The 27,577-nt window shown below is 45.3% G+C and overlaps 1 protein-coding gene across 1 annotated transcript in view; it reads right to left on the bottom strand.

Annotated features, from left to right (window-relative positions):
- RTF1 (RTF1 homolog, Paf1/RNA polymerase II complex component) overlaps positions 1–27,577 on the bottom strand; it is a 956,198-nt gene that overhangs the window by 836,162 nt on the left and 92,459 nt on the right. Inside the window, exon 2 of the mRNA XM_069638847.1 lies at positions 7,460–7,576. Coding sequence (XP_069494948.1) covers positions 7,460–7,576 — 117 coding nt within the window. The remainder of the gene's footprint in view (positions 1–7,459; positions 7,577–27,577) is intronic.

Raw genomic sequence — 27,577 nt, forward strand, 5'->3', positions numbered from 1 at the left:
GTATCCTCCTGCTGAGCTCCAAGTAGCGGTAACACCGGGAAAGGGCTAGATGCGGGATAGCTTGAGATCCAGGGATGGAGCTGTGCGACAGTTGGGAAGAGTTGGGATAGTTCGGGCAGGGGGCGGGAGGGGCTTTGAGGAGTTATGGGGAAGGTGGGCTGGTGGGGGGGTTGGGGGAGGGGGGGAAGAGTCTAGGGGGGACAAAGGGCGAGCCTACAACCACAAGGCAAGAAGAGGACGACGGGAGAGGAAGCAGGCGGAGTAGAGTATGGATAAGATGGGAGATCTAAGGATAGTGACCTGGAATGTCGGTGGGCTAAATAAGTACTTGAAACGGAATAAGGTCATTATGTACCTGAAGAGACAGAAAATATATATTGCCCCGTTACAAGAAACTCACTTGACCAAAGATGAGCAGTAAGTCATGGTGAGGAAAGGTAACGGGACCACCATAGGTGCAACGTATTCAGCATACGCCAGAGGGGTCATAACATGGATTGCGCCACATGTCCCGTTTAAGCGGTTACACTCCACCATAAATCCGACGGGAGGGGGGTGTTTGTGAGAGGGATGGTAGAAAACAGGTAGGTAAGCATCATTAACGCGTATGCCCCGAATCAAGATGCCACGGGCTACTTCAGGACCTTATATGCCAAGTTTAGTACGTACATGGATGGGACAGTCATATTGGGGGGGCGGGGACTTTAACTGCACATTGGACCCCAAGCACGACAGGTCAGATGGAAAAATCGAAAGGCCTACCCCAGTAGCCAGGGCCTTCAGAGACCTACTGAGTGATTTTCGATTAGTGGATGTGTGGAGAATGCACCATCCACGGAACAGAATATTCTCACTACTCTGCCCAACAAAACCTACACACCCGACTAGACTACATATTTTCTGCATCGGAATTGACGGGAGAAATGGTGAAAGCGGAATACAAGGCTGTGGTCCTCTCGAACCACACGCCATTAATAGTGACATGGCAGTACTTGGCTCCTAGGGCGAATATCCTGACATGGAAACTAAGAACCGAGGCACAGAAAGATACCAGGTTCAGGGAAGACCCGAGGAAAGAAATACAAGAGTATTTTGAACACAATACTGGGAGCGTAGAATCAGCTGGTACACTATGGGAGGCATTTAAAGTGGTAGTGAGGGGCGCTGCAATATCCAAGTCCAGAGGGTTGCTAGGCGGCATAACACAGAAATTGCATGATGCAGAGAAGAGCATAGAGATTAAGATGAGGGAGGGGGTGAATTCCCTAGAGGAGGTTGAGACCATACAACAAGAGTGCAGGGATAACTGGGGAAGACTATGCAACCTAAACTACAAGAAATATGTAGAGGGGCAACATGCAGCGGGAGATAAGCCAAGCAGATTATTAGCTTTGGCTATATAAAAGTGAAACCCCAACAAACAATCTGAGCAGTACAAGGGATAGATGGGCAGATATCAGACACGCAGGAAGGGGTGAATAAATGTTTTTGAGCATTACCAGCGACTTTACATGGACGCCCCTGTGGGGGAGGAAACGGATGCGCTAGAAACATTGGCAGAGATTGATCTTCCCAAACTGAAGACAGCGGAAAAAGAACTTTGAGGCCCAATTATGTTAGAAGAATTAGAAGAAGTGATCAAGCTACTACCCACTAATAAGGCCCCAGGGGTAGATGGACTCCCAAGTGAATTTTATAAAAGATACAGGTCAGACTTGCTACATGTGATGCTCGCAATGTTGAATGAGGCGTTTGACAGAGGAACGCTGCCAGAGTCCCTTAGGGAGGAGACTATCATTCCGCTACTTAAGCCTAATAAACAGAGCACAGATTGCGGATCTTACAGACCACTATCAATGCTCAATCAAGACAGCAAAATACTTACAGCAGTGATGGCCAATAGGTTGCGACTAGTTATCAATAGACTCCTACATCCTGATCAGACGGGGTATGTTCGCGCAGGAGTATATCCGACAACCTTAGGAGACTCCATCACTTCCTAGAACAGACGGAAGGGAGCTCCCAAGAAGTAAGTCTCATTAGATGCAGTGAAGGCCTTCGACTAGGTCAAATGACCCTGGTTGATGGCGGCCTTGAGGGAATATGGGGTTGGGCACTCATATTTGAAATGGGTCCACTGCTTTATAGCAGTCCGCTGGCTCGAGGTCGGACAGGAGCAACCATATCAGAACAGTGGCAACTCAGTAGAGGTACTAGACAGGGATGCCCATGGTCCCCAATGCTTTTCATATTAGACTCAAACCCCTGGCGATATACTTGAGGCAGGCGTATGGGGAAGTAGGGATCAGCACGAATGGAGGACAACATTTGATATCAATGTATGCGGATGACATGCTGCTGTACTGAGGAAAACCTCCAGTATATTTTGGAAGTTATGGAGCGATACGCAGAGCTGTCTGGCATCACAGTGAGCCACAATAAATCATGTATATTCCCCTGGTAGATATTTGGGGTTACCACAGGAAGAACTGCCGGTATTACAGATAAAATGGGAAACCAAGACCTTTAGATATTTGAGTATAGATGTACACCATAGTGCTGAGGCTGAACAAAGGTACAATACAGAGAAGGCGCTATCTAGGATTGAGAATAGCATGGTGTTCTGGGCCAAGCTCCCCTTGACCATGATGGGAAGAGTGGCACTGTTGAAGATGGTGGTACTGCCCAGGCTATTACACTTTTTTGCGAACATATCATACATGATACCCAAGCGATTCCCTGCCAAAGTCCAGAATATATGTAGGGGGTTCATCTGGCACAACTCCAGGAATAGGAGCGCATTATGGAAATTACAGAACCCATACGAACAAGGCAGCATTAGATTACCCAATTCTGAAGTGCATTATCTAGCTAGCCAACTCCAGTATGTAGCAAGGTGGTTATCACAAGACCCCACACCAGAGTCCAAACTGCTGGAGTCCGGATGTACCCTATATTTCCTGAACAAGTGGATATGGCTGCCAAAATCTCAGCGTGGAGAAGGGACGAGATTGCTAGATTTGGGTTGGAAAATGTGGCCAAGGGCCTGCCAGGTAATTGAAAACCTGTTCCTGTGCTGTCCACAGATGCCGTTGGTGGCATTGACATGGGTTGACAAGCAAATGAGACGGGTGATTAGGAAACAGTGGGAACCGATGGGCATAGCATCCCTGGGAGACGTGTGGCTAGATGGGAAGGCAGTTCAGTTTAACACACTGGTGGAAGACACCGGTTTACACTGGGAAATATATCACATGCCAGGCCGGTAAAGAGGCTAAAATGCATATGGCCAGAGACAGTGTTGACACAACAGCCCAATACCGCCATTGAAACATTTCAGGATGTGTCTGAAGGAGGTCATCTGAATATATGAACTGTTGTCTAGAGTGGGGAAGAAGGTGATCCAGACAAGGAGAGATTGGGAGGAGGAAGCCGGGGAATTAATGGGAGATGGGCTGTGGGTGTGAGCGCAAGGATACCACAAGAAAGTATCAAAGAATATGAGACTACAACAGATTCAGTTATATGTTACCCACAGAGCATATATGACTCCCAAGAAGATAGCCAAGTTTAAAAATCTGGGCACGCAAACATGTCCAAAATGTGGGGAGACGAATTCAGGTAGGATGCATATGTTCTGAGCATGCCCTGAAATAAAGAGACTTTGGGGGGGGGGAGGAAGCCCACCTCATGGCGGAGAAAGAGATAAACCTGGATGTGGACTCCCTGTGGGCGTGCATGTTGGGAGGGTTACCCAGGCCACGCAAACTGAAACACCCGAGTAAACCCAAGGATCAGGCTTATATATTAACGAAACGCAGAATAGCTATGGGCTGGAAAGCTAGCGAAAGACCAAAAGTTGAAGTCTGGTGGCAAGATCTTCAAAAATGGGCAGACGCTGAAACTGTAGTGTGGAATGAAGCAGTAAACGAGGTGGAGGAAGAAGTGGACACGTGGATAGCCTGGAGGCAAATAGTTGCTACATTTACAGGGCATGGCCAGACGAGCCCAGGGGATGATAGCTCGTCAGGGGGAGAAGAGAGGGGTGCCAGTGGAAAAGGTTTTGTAAAAGCAGGATGTGGGGTAGGCGAGAAAACATGAAATTGTATGTGAAGACTGAAAGACATACTTGCTGTTACATTGAAAGGCTTTTTTTCCAGTTGGAATTGATAACATTTTTTAAAAAGAACTCTCCTCGACGTGATCCCATGGTAGGCAAAGATTGCACACCAGGTGCTCGTCGACGCAGGGGAATTTTTAGTTGCAATTTGGGCAGAATTTGAAAGGGGTTCTATCCATAGTTGAACCAAATGTCAGCTAGGCGAATATAACGTATGAAAAAGGGTAAATACATTCCCCAATGTCCTCCCACCTCTCTCCCTACTGTCTGGGCCGAAGCAGCCCTCCAAGGCAGAAAGGATCCGTCGATGGAAATCTTAGTCGACGGCCGATCTCTTCACCGCTGTCGCAGATGTTATCGATAGTCTGATCGAAAGGTAGAAAGGATAGAAAGAGTAAACTAACTATTTTGAGTAATCAATGGCGTTATGCCAAAATCAGAACTCCGCGATTTAGCGCTCATGGATACAGTGGACGTCTCACTAGGGATAGTATTACTGGCACGCCCTGTCAACATCCCTTTTCCAATTTCGAAAACAACTGTAAATGGCCTGTTGGACAGCTTAGTAGGCCACCATTAGTTCTAGTGAACAGGGACAACGCTAGCAGGTTAGACAAACCAATAAAGGTAGCATGGAGATTGGTCAAGGTTTAGTCTCAGGAGAGGAGAGTTGGGTCAGAAGTCCACACAATGAGCAATCAAGGATCACATTTACACAAGCAAGTACAAAATTACTTCCATTGAGTAAAGAACACACTATAAAATTACTTAGAACAGGTATACCACACAAAACTAATAGTATAAATATACAATGACAGTGCAGAATAATCAATTCACCCCAAATATACCACAAAGTGAAAATAAATAATTAGATATAGCAGTGTCAGTCCAAAGGAATTACAACCCTATCTTATAAAGTCCACCCCTAAATTGATCTGGGCCTTGTTCATAAAGTTTCCAAATAGTTTCAGGAGGTGGAGAAAAAGAGGGGATGGTTCCTGAGGATGTGAAGATGGGTCCAAAAGGCTGTCCAAGGAGTTTACAAGTAAAATGCTTTTCTAGCATTTGGAGGGCTACGGGAACAAGCGTTACCAAAGTCAGTTGGTTGTAAAAGAAAATCAAAGCAGAGATGGGGTATTGGTAAGTATAACTTAAAACCCATACTATTTTTCCACAGAATTGGCAGATAGTTCGAGGGTCGCCAGAGGTCGGTCGAAGACACCCAGGAGCTCTGTGTGCAAGAAAAGTTCCAGTCGGGTACAGGTGCCATGTATCACCTCTTGTCATGGAAGAATACAGTAGGCACTGATGCATGACAGTTCAGAGTCATAACGTGGAACAGCGACGCTTCTACTGCGGTAGCCCAAATTGGAGTTGGTCGGTGCTCCAGATGGCCCAGGAGCGCTTCTGAAGAATCCAAACTTCAGGGTACAGAGAAGACGTTGCGAATGGTTGTTGCCACCACTCCAAAGTGTTGAAAAACCAACAAGGGTCTTCCAAGATCAGTCGCCAGACAGGGCTTCACTGGGACTTGAGCAAAGGTGGTCCGCTAGGCCTTCTTGGGATCGATCCATGGGTCTTCCGAGGTCTTCACATCTATGCAGGATACTTGGCTCCTCTTCAGATCTCTTGGGAATGGTTGCAGGACTCTTCCTTTCCTAAAGTCCATGTCAGCATAAAAACCTAGCCCAACCAATGGAAGAACACACACTCCAGACATACTGAAACCAGTTTGTGGATTTGGACCAGCCAGTCCCAACCCACTTCCTGGCTTGCAACACACTTGACCTGCACTAGCATGCAAAAATCAAGTCTTTCCCGGGCAAGAGCAAGACCATAAAAAGACCTTCCTGGCAAGGCAGTATGACAGCCAAAGAAAAAATGGCAAAACAACAAATGAAAAACCTCATGGCACGGCCATGTTGGGACACTAGCCACAGTTAGTAGCCAAATGCGGTAAACGCGAGAGAGCTACATACAAATACAGTAACAATGGTAAAAATGGAACGGCTGCCACCAGCTCGTCTTTACACACATTTAAAAGTAACCAAAAAAAATAATTTGAGCATGGGTCTAGGGTGATACAAAAGTATGCCCATTGTACTGCATTTGAATTGTGCAATATGAAAAAGTAACCCAAAAATAGAAACATTTAAAAAGAAAAGGGAAGGGAAACGTAGTTTCCCAGTACCGACAGTCTGAAGATCTGGTTAGTTCCCCCATAACAAGTGAGCAAAATGCCAGTTGAGTGAAGCTGAAGGCTTCACTTCCGCGTAAAAACGAAAGCAAAACATCAGGGGGTCAATAGAGTATGGAGGAAGGTGAGGTGGTGGAAGCGGTACTCAGCATTGATCTGAGCAAAACATGCAGTTTGTGGCTTGCGGGTTTGTTGAAGGCCCTGAATCTACTTTGATTACTAGCCAAAATATTTGAAGTGAGGCTTAAAAGTGTTAAGAAAAAGCAAACTAGCATTCCAATCAGAAACTCGTTTTTTTATTTTTTAAAAAATAAATAAGAGATGCAGGAAGAATAGAATATGGAGTCCTTCATGGCAAAAGAATGGAATTTGATGTGTCCACCAACATAATATTTGCAAATGGGGGGGGGGGGGTGAAATTGTAGAAGATGCTTATTTTGCATAGGTGTCATGGTAAGCCTACCAAATATCTAAGGCTACAAGGTTTGTTTTAAAATTGTATATTGCTCAAGATTTCTGTAGCCAACCTTTGCTTTTTATAAACACAAAGAATTAGACTAGGCCCAGGTAAAGCTAGATCTAAAACCACCGGTTTATAAAGCGCTACAGAGGCAAACATGACAGGTTTTTGTGATGAGGTGTGGAAAGGCAGCGCTCGAAATTGAGAGGAGCTGGGAAGTATTTAGCTCCTGCTAATAGCCTAAAAGAGCCTGGTTATCTCAAAACCACAATTACCAGGTGCTACTTTTGGCTCCCCAGGCCAACTGACGCCAACAAACATAACTGACTTAATCTGTGCTTTTGGGACAATCAAAGAATAAACAGAGGACACATCTGCATGACATTTAAGGCATAAAGTGTCATAAATAATGGATACAATGATGTATTTGCATTTTATGTGGAAGTTAGATTTGCGCAACGCTATGTACTAGCTCCATGTTCCCCAGTGGTAAGTCCTGGTGACTGGTTACTACCGATACCCAGGCGATGCTTGTAGCTCCTGCTTACCCAATCCTAATGAAAGGGGGAAGAAATAGTATGAGCTCGCTGACCTAACTCCTTCAGTCGTGTTCAGCCTGAACACTTACATATTTGTTAGGACAGAAATCTATAAAATATTAAGGCAAAAGGCACACACTAACCTCGTCATCACTATCACTGGTCTCAGAATCTGAGGAAACTGACGGTTTGGTAACAGTAGCCGGCGTCTCCTTCTCCTCAGAATCGCTGCGCTTCCTTTTAGCCAGAGAGAGAAGTTCCTGAAAAAAATAAAAGTTAGGTGACTTATAAAACTATGTACATTCTAAGTGGGCTAACCCTCAATTACAAATTTGGTAACAAAGAAAAAGATAACATCCAACTTTCCTAGACGTATAACTAGTCAACCTTAATGGCTCTAAGAGTCTTTAAATATGAAACGGACAAAACAGTGTCACTTAACAGGTAGATGAGTAAAGAACAAATACCAATGGAAGGGACTACGTGAGGAAGGAATGGGTGGGAATTCACTGATCAACAGTCTGCAAGCTCCGTTTTATGTCAACCAGCACATCATGGACAAGCTAGTTTGGAGGCAGGGAAAGGCTAAGAACTGCTGAAAGTGCTACTTGTATGGCGTCTGAAACGTGCTGAACTGCTTGAATATTGACTAATCTGCACTGTATTTAGATTTGCAATCGATAACCCGCATGGCAATTACAATCATGGTGAATATTAAATGGCGAGTAGTTACAATATGACAACGCAGACATGATACTATTTACAGGATGTCAAGCCACAGCCCTAGACCACACATTTCAAGCAGATGAATTGGAATGGGTGTGGCAGAGTGGGAATAGTGGGTCATGCCATTAACAAGGAAACTATGACTCATCTCAGCAATACTTCCTACCCTTGAGATTCCCAATGGTAACCATAAAGGTCATTGCAACAATCATTAAAACTAGTACAACTGAAATTAAGGTTAGAAACTGAATTACTTGCAATAATCAACCAAGCATTTGGAGAAAGAATCAAAAGGAAACTAGTTACAGTCAGCCAACATGCCCAATTGAAGTGTTATTGTGTATTCTTTAAATGCAGCTTCCTTTATTTTCATGTCAATAAATGATTGAAAGTGCAATGAAACTTTGCTACAGATGCAAAATCAGTGCACAAGCAATTCAGGATAGTTTTGCCGCTTCATACCACACACATTTTGGCACAGACACAAATGAATAGTACACATTTGTGAATAAATTACGAGTATGGCAACGCTAAAGTAGACATACATAAATGCAAGACCCGTAAATGTGGATTCATAACAAACCAGTCAAGTGTGAAAATATCATGGTCAATTCAAGGATCGAGTGGCAGTGCCCTAATAATTGACTAGGATTGAGCAAGTAGCAATATATTGAAGTCGGGGATCTGTCTAGAACTAAAACGGTTACCTTGTGCTTTTATGCTAAGCTTTTATGATAAAACTCTCCCCCATTAACCTAGGTTTTGTGGAACATGGTTTATCTACACTTCAAAATTATTTGAACTCCAAAATTCACACTCCGTGCCCTCTTAAAACCCTGTCTGAACACTTGAAATTCGTAACACAGGAAATTACCAGGATGGTCCAAGTGGGAATATGGCTGGAGTAGTTTATCGAAATAGGCTGGTGTTGGATAAACTGTAAACATATATTGACAGACAATATGGGATTCTGCAAATTAGTCGCATCAATCGACGGTTAAGACCAACCATGTTTGGGCAATACCCTGGGGGTAGAATTAGCAATGCAGGTGCAATATTTAGATATGGGGTCACAGACAAGTGGCATAAGTGTTTTAGCCAGCAACATGACCAAACGCAGGGTTCGAAATTGAGGGGAGCTGAGAGTTATTTAGTTCTTTCATGTGGCCTAGAAAGCCTGGTCAGCTTGGCAGCAACAGCTACCAGGAGCTATATTTGGCTATCCAGCCCAACTGATACTGGACAAGCGCACCTATGTGGATTTAATTCTGTGCGTACGTTTGTGACAATCTATAAATAAGCATTAGGACACATCTATAAAACATTTAAAGCATAAGGGGTAATAAATAATTGACAAAGTTTATATGTTTGCATCTAATGTGGAAGTTATATTTGTGGAAGTTATATTTGTGGAACTGGTTCCCTGTGATATCTCCTGCTCACTAAACGCTATATATCCAGGAGCTGCTTTTAGCTCCCCCTTATAATGATGATTTCGATATCTGCTAATGTGGTCAGTTTGTACCAGTGCCAACAATGCACATGTGGTAATTTTGCCAGTGTTTCTCCAATGCACATTGACACTACACTAGCGAAGTAAAAAGCCACATGTATTTCTTTGAATATCACCACAAGGAAAAAGGTTAAGTAGGACCTAATTTTGAAGCATGTAGTCACACATTAGGACAAACATCTAGAACTATTGTCCTGCTGAAAATGTCACATCTTTCACGGTTTTCATTAGAGTATCAGAAGATATAGGAACTTTGCATGCACTTCCAGATTATTAGTGAGATTTGGCCACAGGCTCAGTTGAGGGGTGTGAAGCCATTGATCCGGAGGGTAGAAAGATGTCCAACCAAAAGGTAGACCAGACTCTCTAAATTGGTAGCTATGGCAAAGCTCAATAATAACCTCCAATCCTACCCCTTATCCACTCCCAGCCCCCTCCCCATCAGACAAGGCAACCGAAAGGGTCCTAGACACCACCTCACTACACAACTGTCACTACATGAACACCTGCCAAGACCCTCACAATTCTGCATGTAACTTGTTGCACTCGCATTCTGCATTTGATCAAGCCTGAAAGTAACTGGATGTTAACAATTCCGTAAGCACACAAATATGAGTAAGCTTGAATGTAACTGGTTGTAACCAACTCCCATTTAGCCGACGAGACTAAGTTGAAAGTAACTGGTTGTAACCAACTCCCATGTAGCCGACGAGACTAAGTTGAAAGTAACTGGTTGTAACCAAATTCGCTATGCTCAAGACAGTTTGTTTTTGTCTGTAACCATTTTCTTAATCACAAGCACCCAGATGCCTCAGGGTTAGGTGCACTATATAAATGTAATAAATAAAGCAGTCAGGCTTTACCCAAGGAAGGTAAGAAAGCTGGTAGATCGGTACTGTTAAACTACCAAGAGGCCTCCCAAGAAAGGACACTAAACAGTTTTACTAAACAATGCATGCCCTTTAACAAAAAGGGATACACACAAAGCACATATGAAATAATTATTGGAGTTGTCTAACAGAGCAGCAAATACAACACCGTAAAAAGGGTGATTGGGGTGTGGGGAGGGCCCAACCAGAGACCCTTCCCACTCACAAGCTGCATGACTTATACCAGATGGTAAACTCATTGCACTGTAACGCTAGGTAACGGGAAGAAGGTGATCCCTAGACAAGACCACCACATTAGCAAGTCCTATTTGGGAGCCACAAACGGCACACTAGGATAGTCGCAGTAATTCCCCAAATTACATTGTGGATTCACCATTACACGTGTAAACCATATACTCAATATAGGCCAAAAATCAGAATAGGTCCAAGAATTGTCGGACTAGACCTACTGGTCGCTTTACACTCTTAGAAAGAATTTACATACAAGGTAACCACAGTTCTGTATAGCATAATTGCAGGAATTTTACAATCGTAACAAAAATAAATAAATAAATAATAAAAAAATAAATGGCCGACCGTACAAAAAAACAGAAAAATGCTTCCAAAGGTTCGAACACCAAAACTTCGAACCTTTGGTCGTAGCATTGTAGGCAAATATAAACAAAAAAACAAAGAAAAAAGGAACCTGCGGCGCCGGTTCCCGATCACGGAAGTGAAAGGGAACTGGCGCCGCAGGGACTCGGCGTGTAAAAAAAGGTAAGTAGGGTTTATGTTGGGGGTTATGGGTGGGGGTGTGTTGAGGGTGGGGGAGTGTTGTGGTTATTTTGTGGGTGGAGGTGTGGGTATGTAGGGGTTTTGAATGAGTGCGTATGGGAAATGTGTGAACCTCTTGTGGTTCGCACATTTCTCATGCAAACTTTTCCATCACTGACTTTTCAGCGACGGAAAAATCATGCAGACTCTCAATGCAAGAGTGCGGTTTAAAAAAGTCAGGAGAAAAATCGTGAATACCAGCTAGCATTCCATTTCTTAAATGGTACACTCCAGGGGGGCAAAGGCAGACTGCTCAGACGAGTACCTTAAAGAGTCCTTTTAGGAATTTAGGAGGGACACTTGCTCCACATAGGAACTGGAGTAATCCAATAGGCAGCTCCGCAGTCAAGAAGAATGAAGTACACAACTAGGTGTTTTCAGATGGCTCGATGGGTAAAGAGGGTGTGGAAATATACACTAAATGAACACAAGTTTAGCTTCTAGTTATATGTCACATGAGTTTTGCCCGTAGTTCACAACATCGAAAAACCAAACGACCTTGGTGTGCCAAACTGCAGGCACTGCTGTTTCCCACTTACAGGCTGGTGGTTAAGAAAAGCTTGTGGTCAAAATGGCACTCACAAATAGATGGTGATAACTTGCCCCTGACCTTAGGCTATGGAGGGGGAAGGAAAACATGCCTTGCATGTCTGGTCTTCGCTACGATTACTTGCCGAACCGCCTATTCACTCCACCAGTAATTTATCTTGCAAGGACCCTGTGTTATTTGCGTTTCATACCAGCGCATCGGAGAAAAAAAACAAACAAAAAAAACAAACCAGTATAACACTGCACAATTTGTAAAAAAAAAAAAAAAAAAAAAAAAAGTCAGCATTTGCGAAAATGTGGTTGCTCTCCCCACTAGAGTAGGTTTTCTTGATGTAAATACATTTATCTATGTGACTATGCTACTCTGTGATGGCGTGTCAGTCTTGATTTTATATTCCAGGTGGTAACACACATAGGAGGGGGGACTCACAGCTTTACTCCAATTTGCACCTTTCTGCAAATGACAGCCCAGATGGGACCGATTTGGCAGCAAATCCAGACACGCTGTGTACCACAATTGCGAAAAGGCGACAGGCGGCCATGGAGCGTACTGCACAATGTGGACTGGGTTTTCCTGCAGCCACCGTCTAGATCAGACTCTGCCAGATTTCCCGACACGTCGATTTACCCCAGTCAATGTCCCCTGCCTGGAACAGCATATTGCTTTAGAGACACCGGCACAGACTGGACTGAGTGAACAGAAGGACGACAGAATAACTGGTGAGATTGGTGACGATTGGAAAATTGGATGAATACATACTATATTTTTATTAAGTATTGCAATATTTGGGGGACAACGTTTTAAGTGAAACTAGCCATATTGCAACCTTGTGATCACAATTATATCTACACACGAAATATACGGAATGCAAGCAACAAATATGGGTGTAGAAAATGAAGGATGAAAAGGGATCCCAGGATGGGAATTAATGGTTTTAAAAAAAAAAAAAGTCTGGGGTGGTTTTATTGCTGACCTTTCCTATTTACACATTACAAAGCATAGGACTTTTGACTAAGAAAATTAGCCGCAGGCCTTGCAAATTATTAAAAATCCCACTAGACCTGCAGAACAAGTCCCTTAGTTTACATACTCTACCCAAGAGAAATGCGCTCGCCCCAAAGTGACAGCTGAGAAAATATTTACCAGTACTTTTAGTAAAATGGCACATGTTGCCATAAGCACACCTACTATTTTATGCAACGCGGCCAAGCATTCACAGTGAAACTTGCATTTGCCAGTTTCTGCAAACAAAGTGTGTTTGCAGTAAACGCCAAATATGTTTAACATCCCTGTACTCGCCAGCAAGGTCGAGTAGCCTGCAAATGTGATTCGCCCTTCATAAAAACTACTCGCTAGTGGGCTACTAGATTTTGCGAGCCCCATTACGATAACTCAGGGAAAGGTTGTCAAAGATAATTGGATTAGTTCAGTGGACAACCTATCAAAAATGGGACTATGCTTAACAAAAAGCCATTCAGGAACAGCAACAGAAAGCCTCAAAGAAAGAAATAGTAAGGTGTTATGATAACCAACAAGCTGAGCAAGCATGGGAACAAGATTCAAACGAACATGCAGGGAAAAAAGCATATGTTGTGCATGAGCCACAGGCGATGGCTCCTCGACACCCGAAATGGATGCCACAGATCCTTTAGTATAGCACCTACTGATTAAACGACATCTACCACCTCCACCCGATTCATTAGCATATGGCTAAATGCATGAATAAATTTAGGACAGGCCTAAAGAGGCTGCTAATGGGGGTCGTGCCATGACAGCCATGGTGTAAGGCAGCTTTTCCGAGGGGCTCCGGATGATCCTGGCCCATAGCAGGGTTTCCCGAGAGCGTGCATCCTCTGCTAAATGAACATAAAGGGCACAACTATGTTTCATTTATAAGCTGCAAAAGCGCTGCCTGCTCAGATCAAAACACCACAAGGAGACGGTCCGAAAATCAAGGGGTCCGAAATATGGCCGCCGTGACCTGGTGGAGATGCCTATAACAGAATTTGTGCGGAGGCGAGCCAGCACCCAGTTGAGGACTGCGTGGGAGAGTGTTTGCAGAGTGATCCGTGGCACACAATGACTATATAGCGAGCCACGGGCTGTGGCTGTCCAAGAAGACTCATAGGAGGGCTGTGGAGATAGGCCCGTGAGCCAGAGGGATACTGAGCAGCTGGCAGCAGCATGCTTAAGGATTGAGGCGGCCGCTTTGCGCGGAGCGGGGGAAGGCGAGCCGGGCTTTTGTGTGCCGCTGGGAGAGTGAGGGTCACAAGCACGTTGCGAGTGGGAAGGAAGCCCACAAATGACTTTACTGAAACAGTGGGATCGGATTGTGGCCCGAACCACCCTCTCCTCCGCCTTCTCCCAAACCAGCATGTAGAGGCGGGTGATGGGGAGAGAAAGACCAGCAAAGAATGCAGCGGACAAAGGAAAAAATAAAATAAAAAAAAAGGAGAGGGCAGAGCAGCCCAAGTGAGCATTCACACACCCGCAGTACAACTAAGGGGGGGGGGACAGCAGAGTACAATCCACGGCGGTGATGGCCCCAGTGGAACGGATGTGCTGTTAGTGTACAGGAGCACGATACAAAGTAAGACAGCAAAGAACCCATGCTTCTCATCTTATTCATCAGGTAATATTGCATGGTTGAGGAATATGAGAAGGTTCTGACTTGCGCTGGGTGCGAACAACACCGGGAGGCCTTCAGACACATCCCGGGAGAGGGCACAGGCAGCCATTGGCCCCGAGAAAACAATTACTGGGACTGACACTCAGGGAGGCGGCCAGGAGCATCACCCCCCCTGAATATACACCGCTGGAAAACTGCTGCCCCCCCACCTCAGCACCGGGGGCAGCGAGAGCCCAATTGAACTGTTAATAGAGCGTGTGAGGCCACAGACCATCGACTGGCCTCAAGTGGGAACATGCTGCCAACAGCGACTGAGGCCTGCATGTGTGGGCAAATAAATGACACTAAGAAGAGGCATGAAACGCTTACCACACAGACATACTGCATATAAAGACAAGCGATATTACGTGGGAGGCCACAGTCCCCTGGCTTAAGATCACACATCCACGGGCTGCAAAGGAGCAGGCCAGAACGCAAATAGACAGACAAGGGAGCACGAACATCCCCAATAAAGATTATATAGAAGAAGGCCCTGCCTACATAATCAGAGTGCCACAGCACTCGCTGCAAGTGCAAGGTAGGTCGGAGAGACGCACATCAGATCAGAGAAGAGTGAAGGGTCTTGCAATCCAGGCACCTGGGTGGGCCTAGCCCTCGAGGGGCCAGTGCCGACACCTGGGCAGGTAGAACCACCAGACTTCGAACATCGCAGCATGTAGCAGACACCTGCCCCACGCAGACTCTAGGTCTACAGTACGTACAGAAGGGGAAAACAACGCCTCACGCAAGGGGATAATGCCAAACTGGACAAAAGGAGGAAAAGGTAAACAAACCAGCATAGATTCCTTTACCAGGAAACCCAGAGAGAAACAATCTGCCCAGCTAAAAGCAACGATAGCTACGAGTGCTGCACAACAAGTTGGGTGGGGGGGTTGGCAGAAGTGATGGACCTGGAAGCAATGGCCACCCTGAAGGTGTCCTTTGAAAGTAAAATGGACACGCTGATAGGTGCTCTGAAGGCATCCTTAGAAAACAAGTTAGACAGTCATGGTAGATGTGGGCCTACTATGGCAAGACACAAAAAACCTGACGGACCGAGTGACAGCAGAACAGCAGGTGCAGCAAAACACCACCGATGTCGCTGTCACAAAGATGCAAATGGCGCAAGCGCTGCAGCAAGTAAAGATCCTGGAATGTAGAGCATAGGATCCAGAAGGGAGGGCATGAAGGAACAACATCCGTATAGTTGGACTGCAGAAGGTAAAGAACGCAGAGATCCCACGGAGTATGTTGAAAATCTGCTGCTCCAGGAGATGGGGCGTGGATACTGTTCCAGGGTTTTGCGGATTAGAGAGCACACAGAACCCAGACCAGCAAGCCCAAACCAGGTGATTCCCCCCTCTCCGCTCCCCCCCCCCCCCTGAGATCAATGATCGCCAAGATCATGAACTTCAAAGATAGGGAAAAGACATTTTCAAGAGAAGGGGGAGTGATCACCAAGAATTCCTCCAGAATCACAAAATACCCGGACTACACAGTCATGGTCCAGAAGCAAAGAGCGCGCTTCGGGCTGACTAAAGAACGCCTCAGAGCGGCGCAAATACACTACATGCTGCTGTATCCAGCTTAACTCAAGGTGATACACCAAGGTAGGTTGTGCTTTGACACGACAGAGGAAGCCCACACTTGGATGGACTAGCAGGGTATCCTCCAGCAAAGACCCAGGAACACTAATAACGTGATGAAGAGCGGGGACCAAACGTAAGAAGAGACATTTAGCACAAAGGAAATAAAGCAAGCCAGAAGGAATTAATAAAGGAGCAACAGAATCTACTGCCGCAAGGGCTGACAACCCCAGAGTGTTTCTACGAGTTTGAGATGTCAGTTTTGAGGCATCAGGATGCGGCGGGCCAACCCAGCTTCAGTGGGCGAGCAAGAAAAACAGCAGAGCCAGAGCAGGGGGAGGGTGGCTGGGCGTTAGTTTAATAGAATTAGTCGATTGGTAGATGGCACTAACAGTGGAGGAAGCAGCATACGCAGAAACAAAGAGTGGAGTGAAAGGCGGCGGAAATGATGAAGAGCAAGGGGCCAAGGCTCAGAGAAACACCTCTGGTCGGAGGCCCACGGAGATGGAGATACAGGAAGACACAAGAGGATGAGAACTGGTCTACAAGAAGATGTATTAGCCCACGCAGAGGCCGTGAAATGGAGACACGGGGTAGTGGGCATACAGAAGCTACGGGATGGCAGAGCCGAAAGAGCCAGCAAATATGAGCCCAGATGAGATAAATAATGCAACTTCGAATGTTAGGGGGCTCAACGCTTATGTTAAAAGATTTAGAGTATATGCCTGGCTAAACAGGATGAAGGTCAAAATAGCAATGTGGCAAGAGACTCACCTAACACGGGAGAAACAAACCAAAGTAAACAAGAAATGGGGAGGACCGGTATATAGTTCCACACATTCGAAATATGCTAGGGGAGTACGGACATGGGTTGCCCCAGGGGTACCATTTCAGCTAATAAAGCAAGAATGCGTCTCAGAAGGAAGACTAGTGCTGGTGCCCGGAATGCTGGAGAATAAGGAAACATGCCTGATAAATACGCATGCACCGAATCACGATGCAATGGAATTTTTCAAGAAACTGGCCCAGTACAGAGAAGCAACGTTTATCTGGGCGCGAGACTTCAATTACACTCTGGACCCACTCCTCAACAGGTCGGATGACAAACACAGGAAGCCGGCACCCCCAGCCAAGGCGTTACAAATGGTACTGATCCGATTGCAGCTGGCAGACGTCTGGAGAAAGGTACACGTTGGAGAGAGGTTACACAGAGCACCCAATGGGAGATTTACACAGATTACTTATTTACAGGCACTGAATCTTTGAAAGATTTTACGAATTTTCCACCATGTGGTGGACCGGACAAATCTCAGACGGGGTAAATGCGCTATAGCGTTGTTAGACGCTGTCAATGCCTTTGATTGCGTGAACTGGGAGTGGCTGTTGAGTGTCCTTGCCCACTTTGGAATAGGGGAAGGGTTCCTTAGATGGATTAGGCTGCTATACAAGGATCCCAGGGCAAGAGTCAAAACTGGGACGGCACATCTCAGAGTTCTGGAGGATATACAGAGGTACCAAGCAGGGTTGCCCGCTGTCACCTATGTTGAACATATTGGCCCTAGAACTGCTAGCGGTTTTCCTTAAATCCGAATATGGGGATACAGGAATAGACAGACGGAGTGGTGCATCAAATTTCACTGTATGCGGACGACATGCTCCTTTTTGTGGGGAACCCACAAGAGACCTTGCCCTGCTTGCTAGAAGCGATTGATGCATACACTAGACTTTCTGGAATAACCATCAAAGAAAAGTGCTCACTGTTCCCCCTGGCAGACCCAAGACTGGTCCCCTCGAATCAACTTCCAGACCCGAGTCTTAAGTGGGCACTGCGCTCCTCTGATATTTCGGGGTAGAAATACACCATGACACCGCAGACACACAAAAGCAACATGCATGCAGTCCTTGACAGAACACAGAAGGCCATGGAGTTCTGGGGGACACTTCACTGGGAATGATGGGAAGTGCGGCCTCATTGAATATGGTGGTACTGCCACATATGTTATATTAATTCGCGAACATCCCTTATTACATACCCAGGGTCATCTTCAATAAAAATTGAACACAATATCACAGAAGTTCCTGTAGCGGTTCGGGGGGGGGGGGGGGGGGGAGTGGAGCAGGATCGCCATGATGACTCTGCAAAGACTATGAAGCAGGAGCCATTCGATTGCCAGACTTTGAAAAATACTACCTGGCGGGGCAATTGCAATTTGTGGTCAAATGGCTGGGGGAAGAGACAATAGACAATTTTCTAGCCGGCACTGAAACTATACTATTTGAGGGAAATGCCATGGATCGATAAATCCCTGATCAAGACCCCACCAGACTTGCAAGAACCCTGTGGGGCAGAGCGTGGAAACTCCAGGCAATGAAGGATCCCTGCTCAACACAGATTTCCCCCCCACCCCCCTTAACGGGTTTCGCAGGCCCGGGCACAAGAACTCTCGCAACATATCGATCCCAGTGGGAGGCCATGGGCGTAGCGCAGATGGGTGATCTGAGGAAGGAGGGACAATGGGCGGAATTCCAGAACATCGTAGAGGATCAAGGTATACATGGAGGTCAGTTTATCCTACAAACCAGCATGACAACGACAATCAAGAAAAGATGGGCAGAATGGCCAGAGAAAGGATGTGGAGGGAGGGTTGGACGCATGATATCTTTTTTTTCATTTTATTTTAATTTTATCGGTTTCTTACAAACCTTTAAAATAGTTACAAATACACAACAAAAAAAAACATCCTTTAGTAAACCCCTCCTAAATTCTCTTTTTGAACAGACGATTCACTGTCCACATTACTCATCGACCGACAATGCATTCAGGCGGTTTTCAATTAACATTAGAAAACTAGTCAATGGTAATATCAATTTCATGTCCAATCCTTGAAACATATTGGCCCACCAATCGTCGGCACAACGGGAGGGGTAATTTAGGCTCCAAGGCCCCAGGTGAAATGTCCTTTCTGATCGAAGAGCGGTGCAGAATAGCACCAAATGTTTCAGGGTTTCCTTATCTTTAGTGCATAGTCTACAGCTTAAGTTTAAAACTTTGTTGGTTTTCCATGACGCCAACCGATCTTTAGTTTTGAATACGTTTAAACACAGCATCATGTACACTCTTCGAGCCTGTGAATCTGGAAACAAATTGATGTAGCGTTGGGGAGTGTTAAAATGCTGTATTTTGAGCGGCACCTCCATCATTTTAGCTGTAGCTCATTGTGAGCAAGTTAGCTCCCAATCCGCGTGCCAGATTTTCAGTTTGGCAGCGTTTGGATTATTATGCAGCATATCCAGACTGATTCCATATTCACTCAGGATCTCTTCGCATCTTTTAGACCATAATGACACCATGCTATTGTTTGTTGGTGTCAGATCATAAAAGATGTCAAATTGTGGTATATGCTCGCGCTGGCGAGTTTTCCGAGACAAACTCACCAGAGCCCAGCATACCCTAGCATGTAGCGAAATCAGCGACAGGTTCATATCTCACACATGATGTCGAGATTCCTCTTGGGAGAGGCAGGACCTTAGACCAAAAACAGTGTTCCAGTGATGCCCATGTGTCGTAGCTGCAGCCCAAAGCGTTTTCAGTGCTATATAATAAAACTGGAATTACTTCTTGCTGGTAAAAAGCTAGCACTGGTTTTAGTGAGAATTTCCCAAATTTTTTATGCATGACAGCTTGACTTGCCAGTTGCTTGCATTTCCTTTTGTATTCAGTAATCCATGGACCATCATTGATTGATGAATTTATTAACATGCCGAGGCATTCTACGTTCTGGGCTATCTGAATGACCACCTCTTCACCTAGGTACCATCTCGGATGACTCGATTTTTTACATCCTTCACTATTAAGGTTCTTTAACACCAGAATTTCACATTTTTTAGTGTTTATCACCAAATGGTTAGATACGACATATTGAGCAACCGCATTCAACTTCCTCTGAAGGCCGACAGGTGTTAGGTCCATGAGAACCAAATCGTCTGCATATAGCAACCAGCTTAGATGGGACTTAGCTACCATTGGTGGAAAAGAACTTATCGAGTCAATCGCTAACCCTATATCGGATATGAACAAACTGAATATTGCGGCAGCTAGGGGACAGCCTTGCTTTACCCCTTTATAGGTTTTGATTGGGGCTGTTAAGTTTCCAGACCGATCCAACCTGATTTTTATGGATGTTTCGGAGTGCAATTCTCGAATTGCTGCTATATGGTCACCTGGACATCCCCAACTTTGTAGTTTTAACCACAAGAGAGGCCCATCAATGGTATCAAATACACATGAGAAGTCAATGAAGGCCAAATAGACCTTTGAGTTCAATTTAATCGCCTCCATCTTCATCAGGTTCAAAAGTAACAGATTCAAGGAGCAGCCTACTTGTTTTACAAATCCGGATTGCCTTTTATCTACATGATTAGAATCGTTTGCCCATGCCACCAATTTTTGCTGCAACATTGTGGCATAAATTTTCCCCAGAATATCCAGTAATGCCACTGGGCGATAATTTTTAGGGCATGATCTGTCCCCTTTCTTAAATACAGGGACAATGACAGCAGATTTCCAGGATTTAGGGGTCTTATGGCATTTACTTATTCTGTCAAATAAGGCTACGCATATGGATGCCCATAGTTCAGGATGTTTAATCGTGAAATTGGTAAAACCGTCAGGGCCAGGAGCTCGGGGGTTTTTTGCCTTCTTGAATATAGACACAATCTCCTCTCTTGGAAACGTCAAATCCCACGGTTTCGAAGATGGTTTCCAATGGGATACTTCCATGGTCATCTGCTTTGTAGAGGGCTTCAAAATGGGCTATCCAAGCGGCTTCCGGCACCATACAAGATTGCAGTGCCATTTGGGGAGATTGAAAGTTAAAACTCCAGAAGTCCCTAGAGTTTGTTTTTTAGTATGGCTAGCATCTGCTCAGTGTCATTTTGCAGTAGAGTATTTTTATACATTTTCAACCAGTTCTTATATTTTTGCTTCACCACCTTTATCTCCAATTTTCGAGTGCCAACATCAAGGGACTTAGCTCTCCCAAATGCAGCACGCATCTTTCATTTTTGAATAAGGATCTCGAGATCAAAGTGATGGGCTCGGACCATGATATGACATATCATTAGGGGGAGACACTGCCTCTAGGCTATATGAACAGTTGTTAGAATCCATCAACGCGCAAGTGCTACAAATGAGAGAATGTTTGGAAGGGGCACTCCAGAGGCCCTTTAGCAAACAGGGATGGGCTAGAGTGCTGAGAAATCCAAAGAAAGTGTCGAGGAACGCAAGGTTCAGTCAAGCGCAGTTGTACCTTACGCACAGGGTATACCTTACGCCCAGAAGGATGACCATGATGAGACTGAGAACCTTGTAAATACTCCAGCTGGTCCGACGAAGAAGCAGACATGTTGCACATGTTTTGGACCTGTCCAGCGATACAGATCTTTTGGGAGGGAATCGGGGAGAAAGTGGCGGGATGTGGCATCAAGATACAAGTATGGAATCCCGAGTCTTTCTTCCCCCCCCCCCCCAGAGGAGGCAAACAAAGGATGCACTTTGCCAAAATTAAGAATTCGGTGTGCATACTGGCCAAACGTCGGATAGCAATGGCATGGAACTCCAGGGCGGGCCCAACTTCAGACTCATGGTGGTCTGATCTCCAGGTGGTGGGCACTGGTGGAAACAGTGGTGTGGACAAGAGCTGTGCAGAGGAGGGGGAAAGGGAAATTGGGCAAAAGATACTGCCATGGAACTCCCTGATGCAAGTCCTATTTGGACAAGGAGCAGAGAGCGATGTAGATGACCCCAGAGAGTGGACGAACAATAACTAGAAAATGGACAGACGTATGTCGTGACCCCTAAAGAAGGGGGAAGCGCAAGAGAAAGGGATCTGAGCTGACCAAAAGGACGGCAGTAGACCAGGGCGGCATGGTCGCAAAACCGCTCCATGATGAAAATGTAGAAGCAGAATCCACGCAGAAAGAGCCAGAGTGATGGTTATGTTTTGTTCATTTATTATTGTTGCTGGTTGTTTAAAAAAAATTAGAAATAGGCTGCTAATGCATTGAAGGAACAGGGCGACAACAGCAATAGCACTTTAAACTATGAACTATGCCAGCAAGTATGATCCTTATCAAAATATAACCAGACAATACAGGGAGGAAAAGAATATCCCCTGCCAGATGACTTTAAAACAATTGACGCAAAGATTATGCTTTAACGCAAGACAATTGCATGGATTCAGCGACAGAGCTATGGCTCTGTAAGTCCCTACACAGCTGTTTCCAATGAGAGCCTGTGAATTTGTTATCCTCCAAAATGCTACTTTCTTTTGGTCAGATGAGTTTACAAATGTTCCTCCCGGCTGGCTTCACGACTGCGGCAACAGCCTCCACCAACTATACAGCTATTGGATAATAACCCTCATTCATTTTCCTTCTCCTCCCTGCATCTCTGGGCCTCTGAAATAGGGGCTGTTGGTGTTGCGAACAATGGTTCCTCGTATAGCATCAACTGTAACATGACAATCACCATTTCCCACAGACAATGCCAATGTTCGCTTTTATGTTGGCACCTCCGTACAGTTAATTTGTGGGCTTAATGCTTACACTTGGCTACCTCGACATTGGAGCAGCCGTTGCCATCTAGGATTTGTATTTCCAGCCGTATCCATTAGACCCCAGTTATTGACAACCCTACCCAGCACTGTTATTCAGGACGATACTGGTGGACGATTTCCTTAAGGCCGTCATCCCCTGGTATGGCCCTGCTGTGAACTCTAGAGACAACCATCAGCTGGCCAGATTGTTGGAAGCGTCCTTTAATGGCATCACTGAAATATTGAGTAATATCACTGTAGAAATACAGGTGGTGCGCCTTGTGGCCCTGCAAAATAGACTGATTTTTAGATACAATACTTGTAGAAAAGGGACAGCGTATGCAAAGTCTTCGGAAAGATTGCAGTGCCTACGCGCCAGACACCTCCAGTTTTGTTCGCGAAGCAATAAAGAAGCTGCATGGTTTTGCTGAACAAACCATGTGCCTACTGGCACATTTAGTCCATAACTAGCTCTTTTGGTTGGATAATGGGTGCATCCTAATGATTGTCCTCTTAATTTCTTTAGCAGGCTTTTTTCTTCTACATGGTCTACCCGTTGGCTGCCAAGTACTTGCCCGTTTGCATTACTAACGATGCAGATGAAAGGAGGTTTGAGCAATGATAATGCAAAATGTAGCAATACAAGAAATAATACAAGAAATAATGGATATTGACATTAGTACCAAGCCTTTTTTTTCTCTGTCCCAACCTGTATATCGGAACTCTTGCTAAAAGATACCACATTAAGTAGAACTGAAGTTAAAAGGGCCATTTGTGGAAATATACTTTTTACAGTTTTGCCCATAAACAGTGAAATCCCAAATGACCTTTGTGTGCCAAACTGCAGGCACTGCTCTTTCCCACAGACAAACTGGTGGCTAAAAAAGCTTGCGGTCAATGACACGCACAACAGATCGTGATAACTCCCCTGCTCCTCCCGACGTTAAGATAAGGTGGGGAAAGAAAACATGCCTTACATGCGTTTGTTCTCTGCTACGATTTACTCACTGAACCTCCTGTTCACTCCGCCAGTGATTTATCTTCCAAGAACCCCGTGTTATTTACGGGTAATGCCAACGCAGCTGAACAGTATATAACGTGCACAATTTGTAAGTAATTCAAGAGTATTTCCGAAACTCATGTGGTCGCTCTCCCTCCGCTCGAACGTCTTGATGCTAATAAACGTATTTATGTGACTATGTTACTCTGTGATGGGTTAACCACAAGCCAGTTGCTGCCAACCGGCACCCCCTTTGATGCACTCCTAAGGGGTAGAGACCCCCACGTATTCAGGTAGATTGTTTTCAACAAGTAGTGTGATAAAATAGAAGTATATAGTCAATAGCAAATCGTAGGTGATCTTAAGTAGATAATCCTACAGTTCATGATTACTTACATACAAATGTATATATCGTCTGAACTATACAAGTGTACATGATAGTACAATATAATTGTTTATCTTGTTTGAATTATTGTTTGTGAAGAAACAAATTATACTTTGAATGCTTTTTTTTGAGTATTACTTTATGCTTGCTATGAATCTATGGACGGCAGTGAGCTGCCTAAACTGTATTTAATTCTACTTTTTCCTTATGAAACACAGATTTAGATGCGTCCGTCTGCTTCTTTGGACTTAACACTCGTATACATTTGTATGTAAGTGATCATGAACTGTAGGATTATCTACTTAAGATCACCTACGATTTGCTATTGACTATGTACTGATTTCTATTTTATCACACTACTTGTTGAAAACAATCTACCTGAATACGTGGGGTCTCTACCCCTTAGGAGTGCATTAAAGGGGGCGCCGGTTGGCAGCAACTGGCTTGTGGTTAGCTCTTTAACTTTGTCTCAGGTGGCCTTGAGACTCCCCCCCCCCCCCATTGCACCTGAATCGCAAAATTTGATTGAAACCAAGAGGTTAATGAAAATTCATCGAATTGTGCCCCCCCATAAGCCCCCACTCTGTGATGGGGTCTAATTCTTGGTTTTATACCCCATGTGGTAAAACCCATAAGAGGAGCTCACAGCTTTACGCAAATGTGCACCTTTCTGCAAGGGGCAGCCAGTCGGCAGAAAAGCACTGCATGAGGGTAACTGATGGTGATCCGGGAGGGTGCAGAGTAATGGCAGAGGCAGGGTATTGGTGTCCCACTTTTCTACTGGAAAGATAGCAGCTTTCTACCCCAAGTAGCACAACCAGAACAGCGATTCAGTAAGACTCCAGCTGAACATCCCAGAAACGGTTCCAGCACAGGGATCCCAATGCATTAGGTGAGGCGAACCAGGGGAAGGACTGGCAAGCCCAGGAAGGATGTCCAGTGGCCAAGAAAGGAAACCGGAATTCAGAGAAATTACATTAGGACCCTGCAAGAAAGGCCCGACCCGGTCCTTAAAAGAAGCAGCACAGCTTTGTAGCAAAATCCTGCAACAGATCAGTAAGCCTGCAGTAATCTCAGCAGGTTCTAGCAGGCGCAAGCAAGGGTAAGGGCCTCCCCTAGATGTACCCACACAATCAGGCTCTAAAACCACCACTCAGGCCGACACATATAGTGTGTTCATTGGCCTGTCTAGGGGCAGGGACCAGTGTAAAATATACCAAACCACTCTGAGGGTGCAGGGCGTGATCCAGAGAGAGCACATATTTGCGCAACAGCCATGTGTGCCTGCCCTGTGGTTTACCTAAATAAAGGACAGGCCAAGAAACAAAATGTTTGAGTAGTACTAAAAAAAAAACACATTACCACACCGATACCATACTGGTGGATAGGGCTACCAAAGCGGCAAAACCGACTGCACTCCGTGACGCCAAAACTAAATTACAGCTGCCACCAGTCTACTATCCACAACAAGTAGTGATTTTACGACACTCAAAATGAGGAGCTTTAAATCCATCTATCCTAGGACCCACATTGGGCTACCATAGGACATCACATCAGAAAGGATTACAGCGGCAGTGTAACTTCTGTAGAAGTTTGTCAGACAATCCAAGGTCAAAGAGCTAGGAAAACCAACAGGAAAAAGTTAAATGTCTAGAGCAGAGTCTGCAACCCACAGCGCTCCAGATGTTTTGGGCTACAACTCCCTTGACCCTCACCATTCACTATACCAGCAAGGCCCGATGAAACTATTGAAGAGAAAATAACACCTTCCAATCAACTGCAGGATGCCAACATGGCACAGTATCCCCCAAAAACTGGCACTCTAATTAAACTTGTTTAAATCACAGAAGGTGGGACTCTCAAGCAACGAGCCTCTTTGATATGATATATGATATGACAGTATATTTTATTTATAGCGCGCCGATACACAAGGGTTTCAAGGCGCAACCAGGCAAGGAGGGGGGGGGGGACAAGGGATACAAGACAACAATCTTACTAGGCCAAGTGACATTGAGAGATTGCACAAGTGCGGGGAGCGGGAAGGGGAAGTGCAGGGGGGGGCAGGGAGGAGGAAAAGTGCAAGACATAGAATAAAGACATAAAAGTGCAGCCAACAGGTGGTGGTGCAGGGGTTAAGTGCAGACAACAGGGGTTGAACAAGCAGGTGAATTAAGCCCAGACTTGATAAGGACCAGTAAGCGGCAGGAAAGGGACATGTTGTGGGTGACTATCGTGGCCAGTCAATGGGCGAGAAAACACCAAATACTCATAGGCTGAGTCCCCATCCTTGCATCTCATCCCTCTCCCATCTTAAATACCCATGGCAAATGTTTTGGTTTATAGGTAGAACGTGCAGCACCACCTAACAGCTCAAATTAGAAAGGGCTCAACAGTTACTCCAATAAATTAGTTTGATGTTTACCTTTATACTAACACGAGTACAAACTATGGACAAAATGTTTTGGATTACGGCAGACCATTTATGAAGTGTTAGAGATTCAATACATTTCCAATTTTATCTTATGTTGTGCGGACCACAGAAGCCACTTGCAAGCAGCATCAGCCTGGACCTTTCAAATTAAACATTGCACATTTTCAGTACTCGCTCCCCGAGCTGTCTGTATAAATGAGCTCATTTATTTATTTGAATTTGTAAAGCGCCCACTGCCCAGGGCAATCGTAGCGCTGTTAAGAAGGCTTACTTGGTTACATAGGTGCATTAGCAGGCATACAAGGATGTTGCTTCGTGATTATTAAAAAGTGCATGACAGAATGCATGGTTATGTTGGTAGACTGTATGGTACTAACATCTTTTATGGAAGCATCACATAGTTTACTTTGTCAAGTAGGTGGGCGAAATCATGCTGCCTGCCATGTCTTGTATGGCAGTAGCTACAAGCAATTGCCTGGTCAAAATAGTGAACATATACAGGGTGTCAACCATAAGTTGCATGGCGGCAGCGACCCATGTGTAAAGTCGTAATCAAGGGTGTGTGGTGCCAGGCATAATAGTACAGAGGAGGCATGTAACGCAGGTATGCACAGAGGAATTTAACACAGAATAGCATGGGGCCAGCCGCCATACGCGGGGTGGCAAGTGCATACTATTAGATAAGTTTTAAGATCTGTGGGCAGTGGGGTGCTGCATGTCTTCGTGCAATTATGGGCAGCTACACATACTTACTGGGTAAGGGCGAGGTGAGTAGCATACATGCAGGAGGGTGGAGGGGGGGGGTCACATGCATACAGGGCGTAGCGGAGGGTGGGGGGGGGGTCACATGCTTACAGGGAGTAGCGGCGAGGAGGACTCACCAGCAAAACGAACAGGGAAAACAAACAGGGCCTTAGAAGGCGGGCCTTGGGGAGGAGGGCCGGCGTCCACCTGCCAGCGTGGGATTGGCCCATAAGTACAAGCCAGGGACCAATCGTACTACGGCAAGAGCTGGGCAGGCAGAGAAAAGGAGTTGGTACAGACCGCCATATTGGAAGGTGGTAACTAGCATCAGCCATAGTATAGCTGAAACACAACAAACA

Source organism: Ambystoma mexicanum, chromosome 14 (genome assembly GCF_040938575.1).
Source record: "Ambystoma mexicanum isolate Mex_15411 chromosome 14, UKY_AmexF1_1, whole genome shotgun sequence".
Lineage (NCBI taxonomy): Eukaryota > Metazoa > Chordata > Amphibia > Caudata > Ambystomatidae > Ambystoma > Ambystoma mexicanum.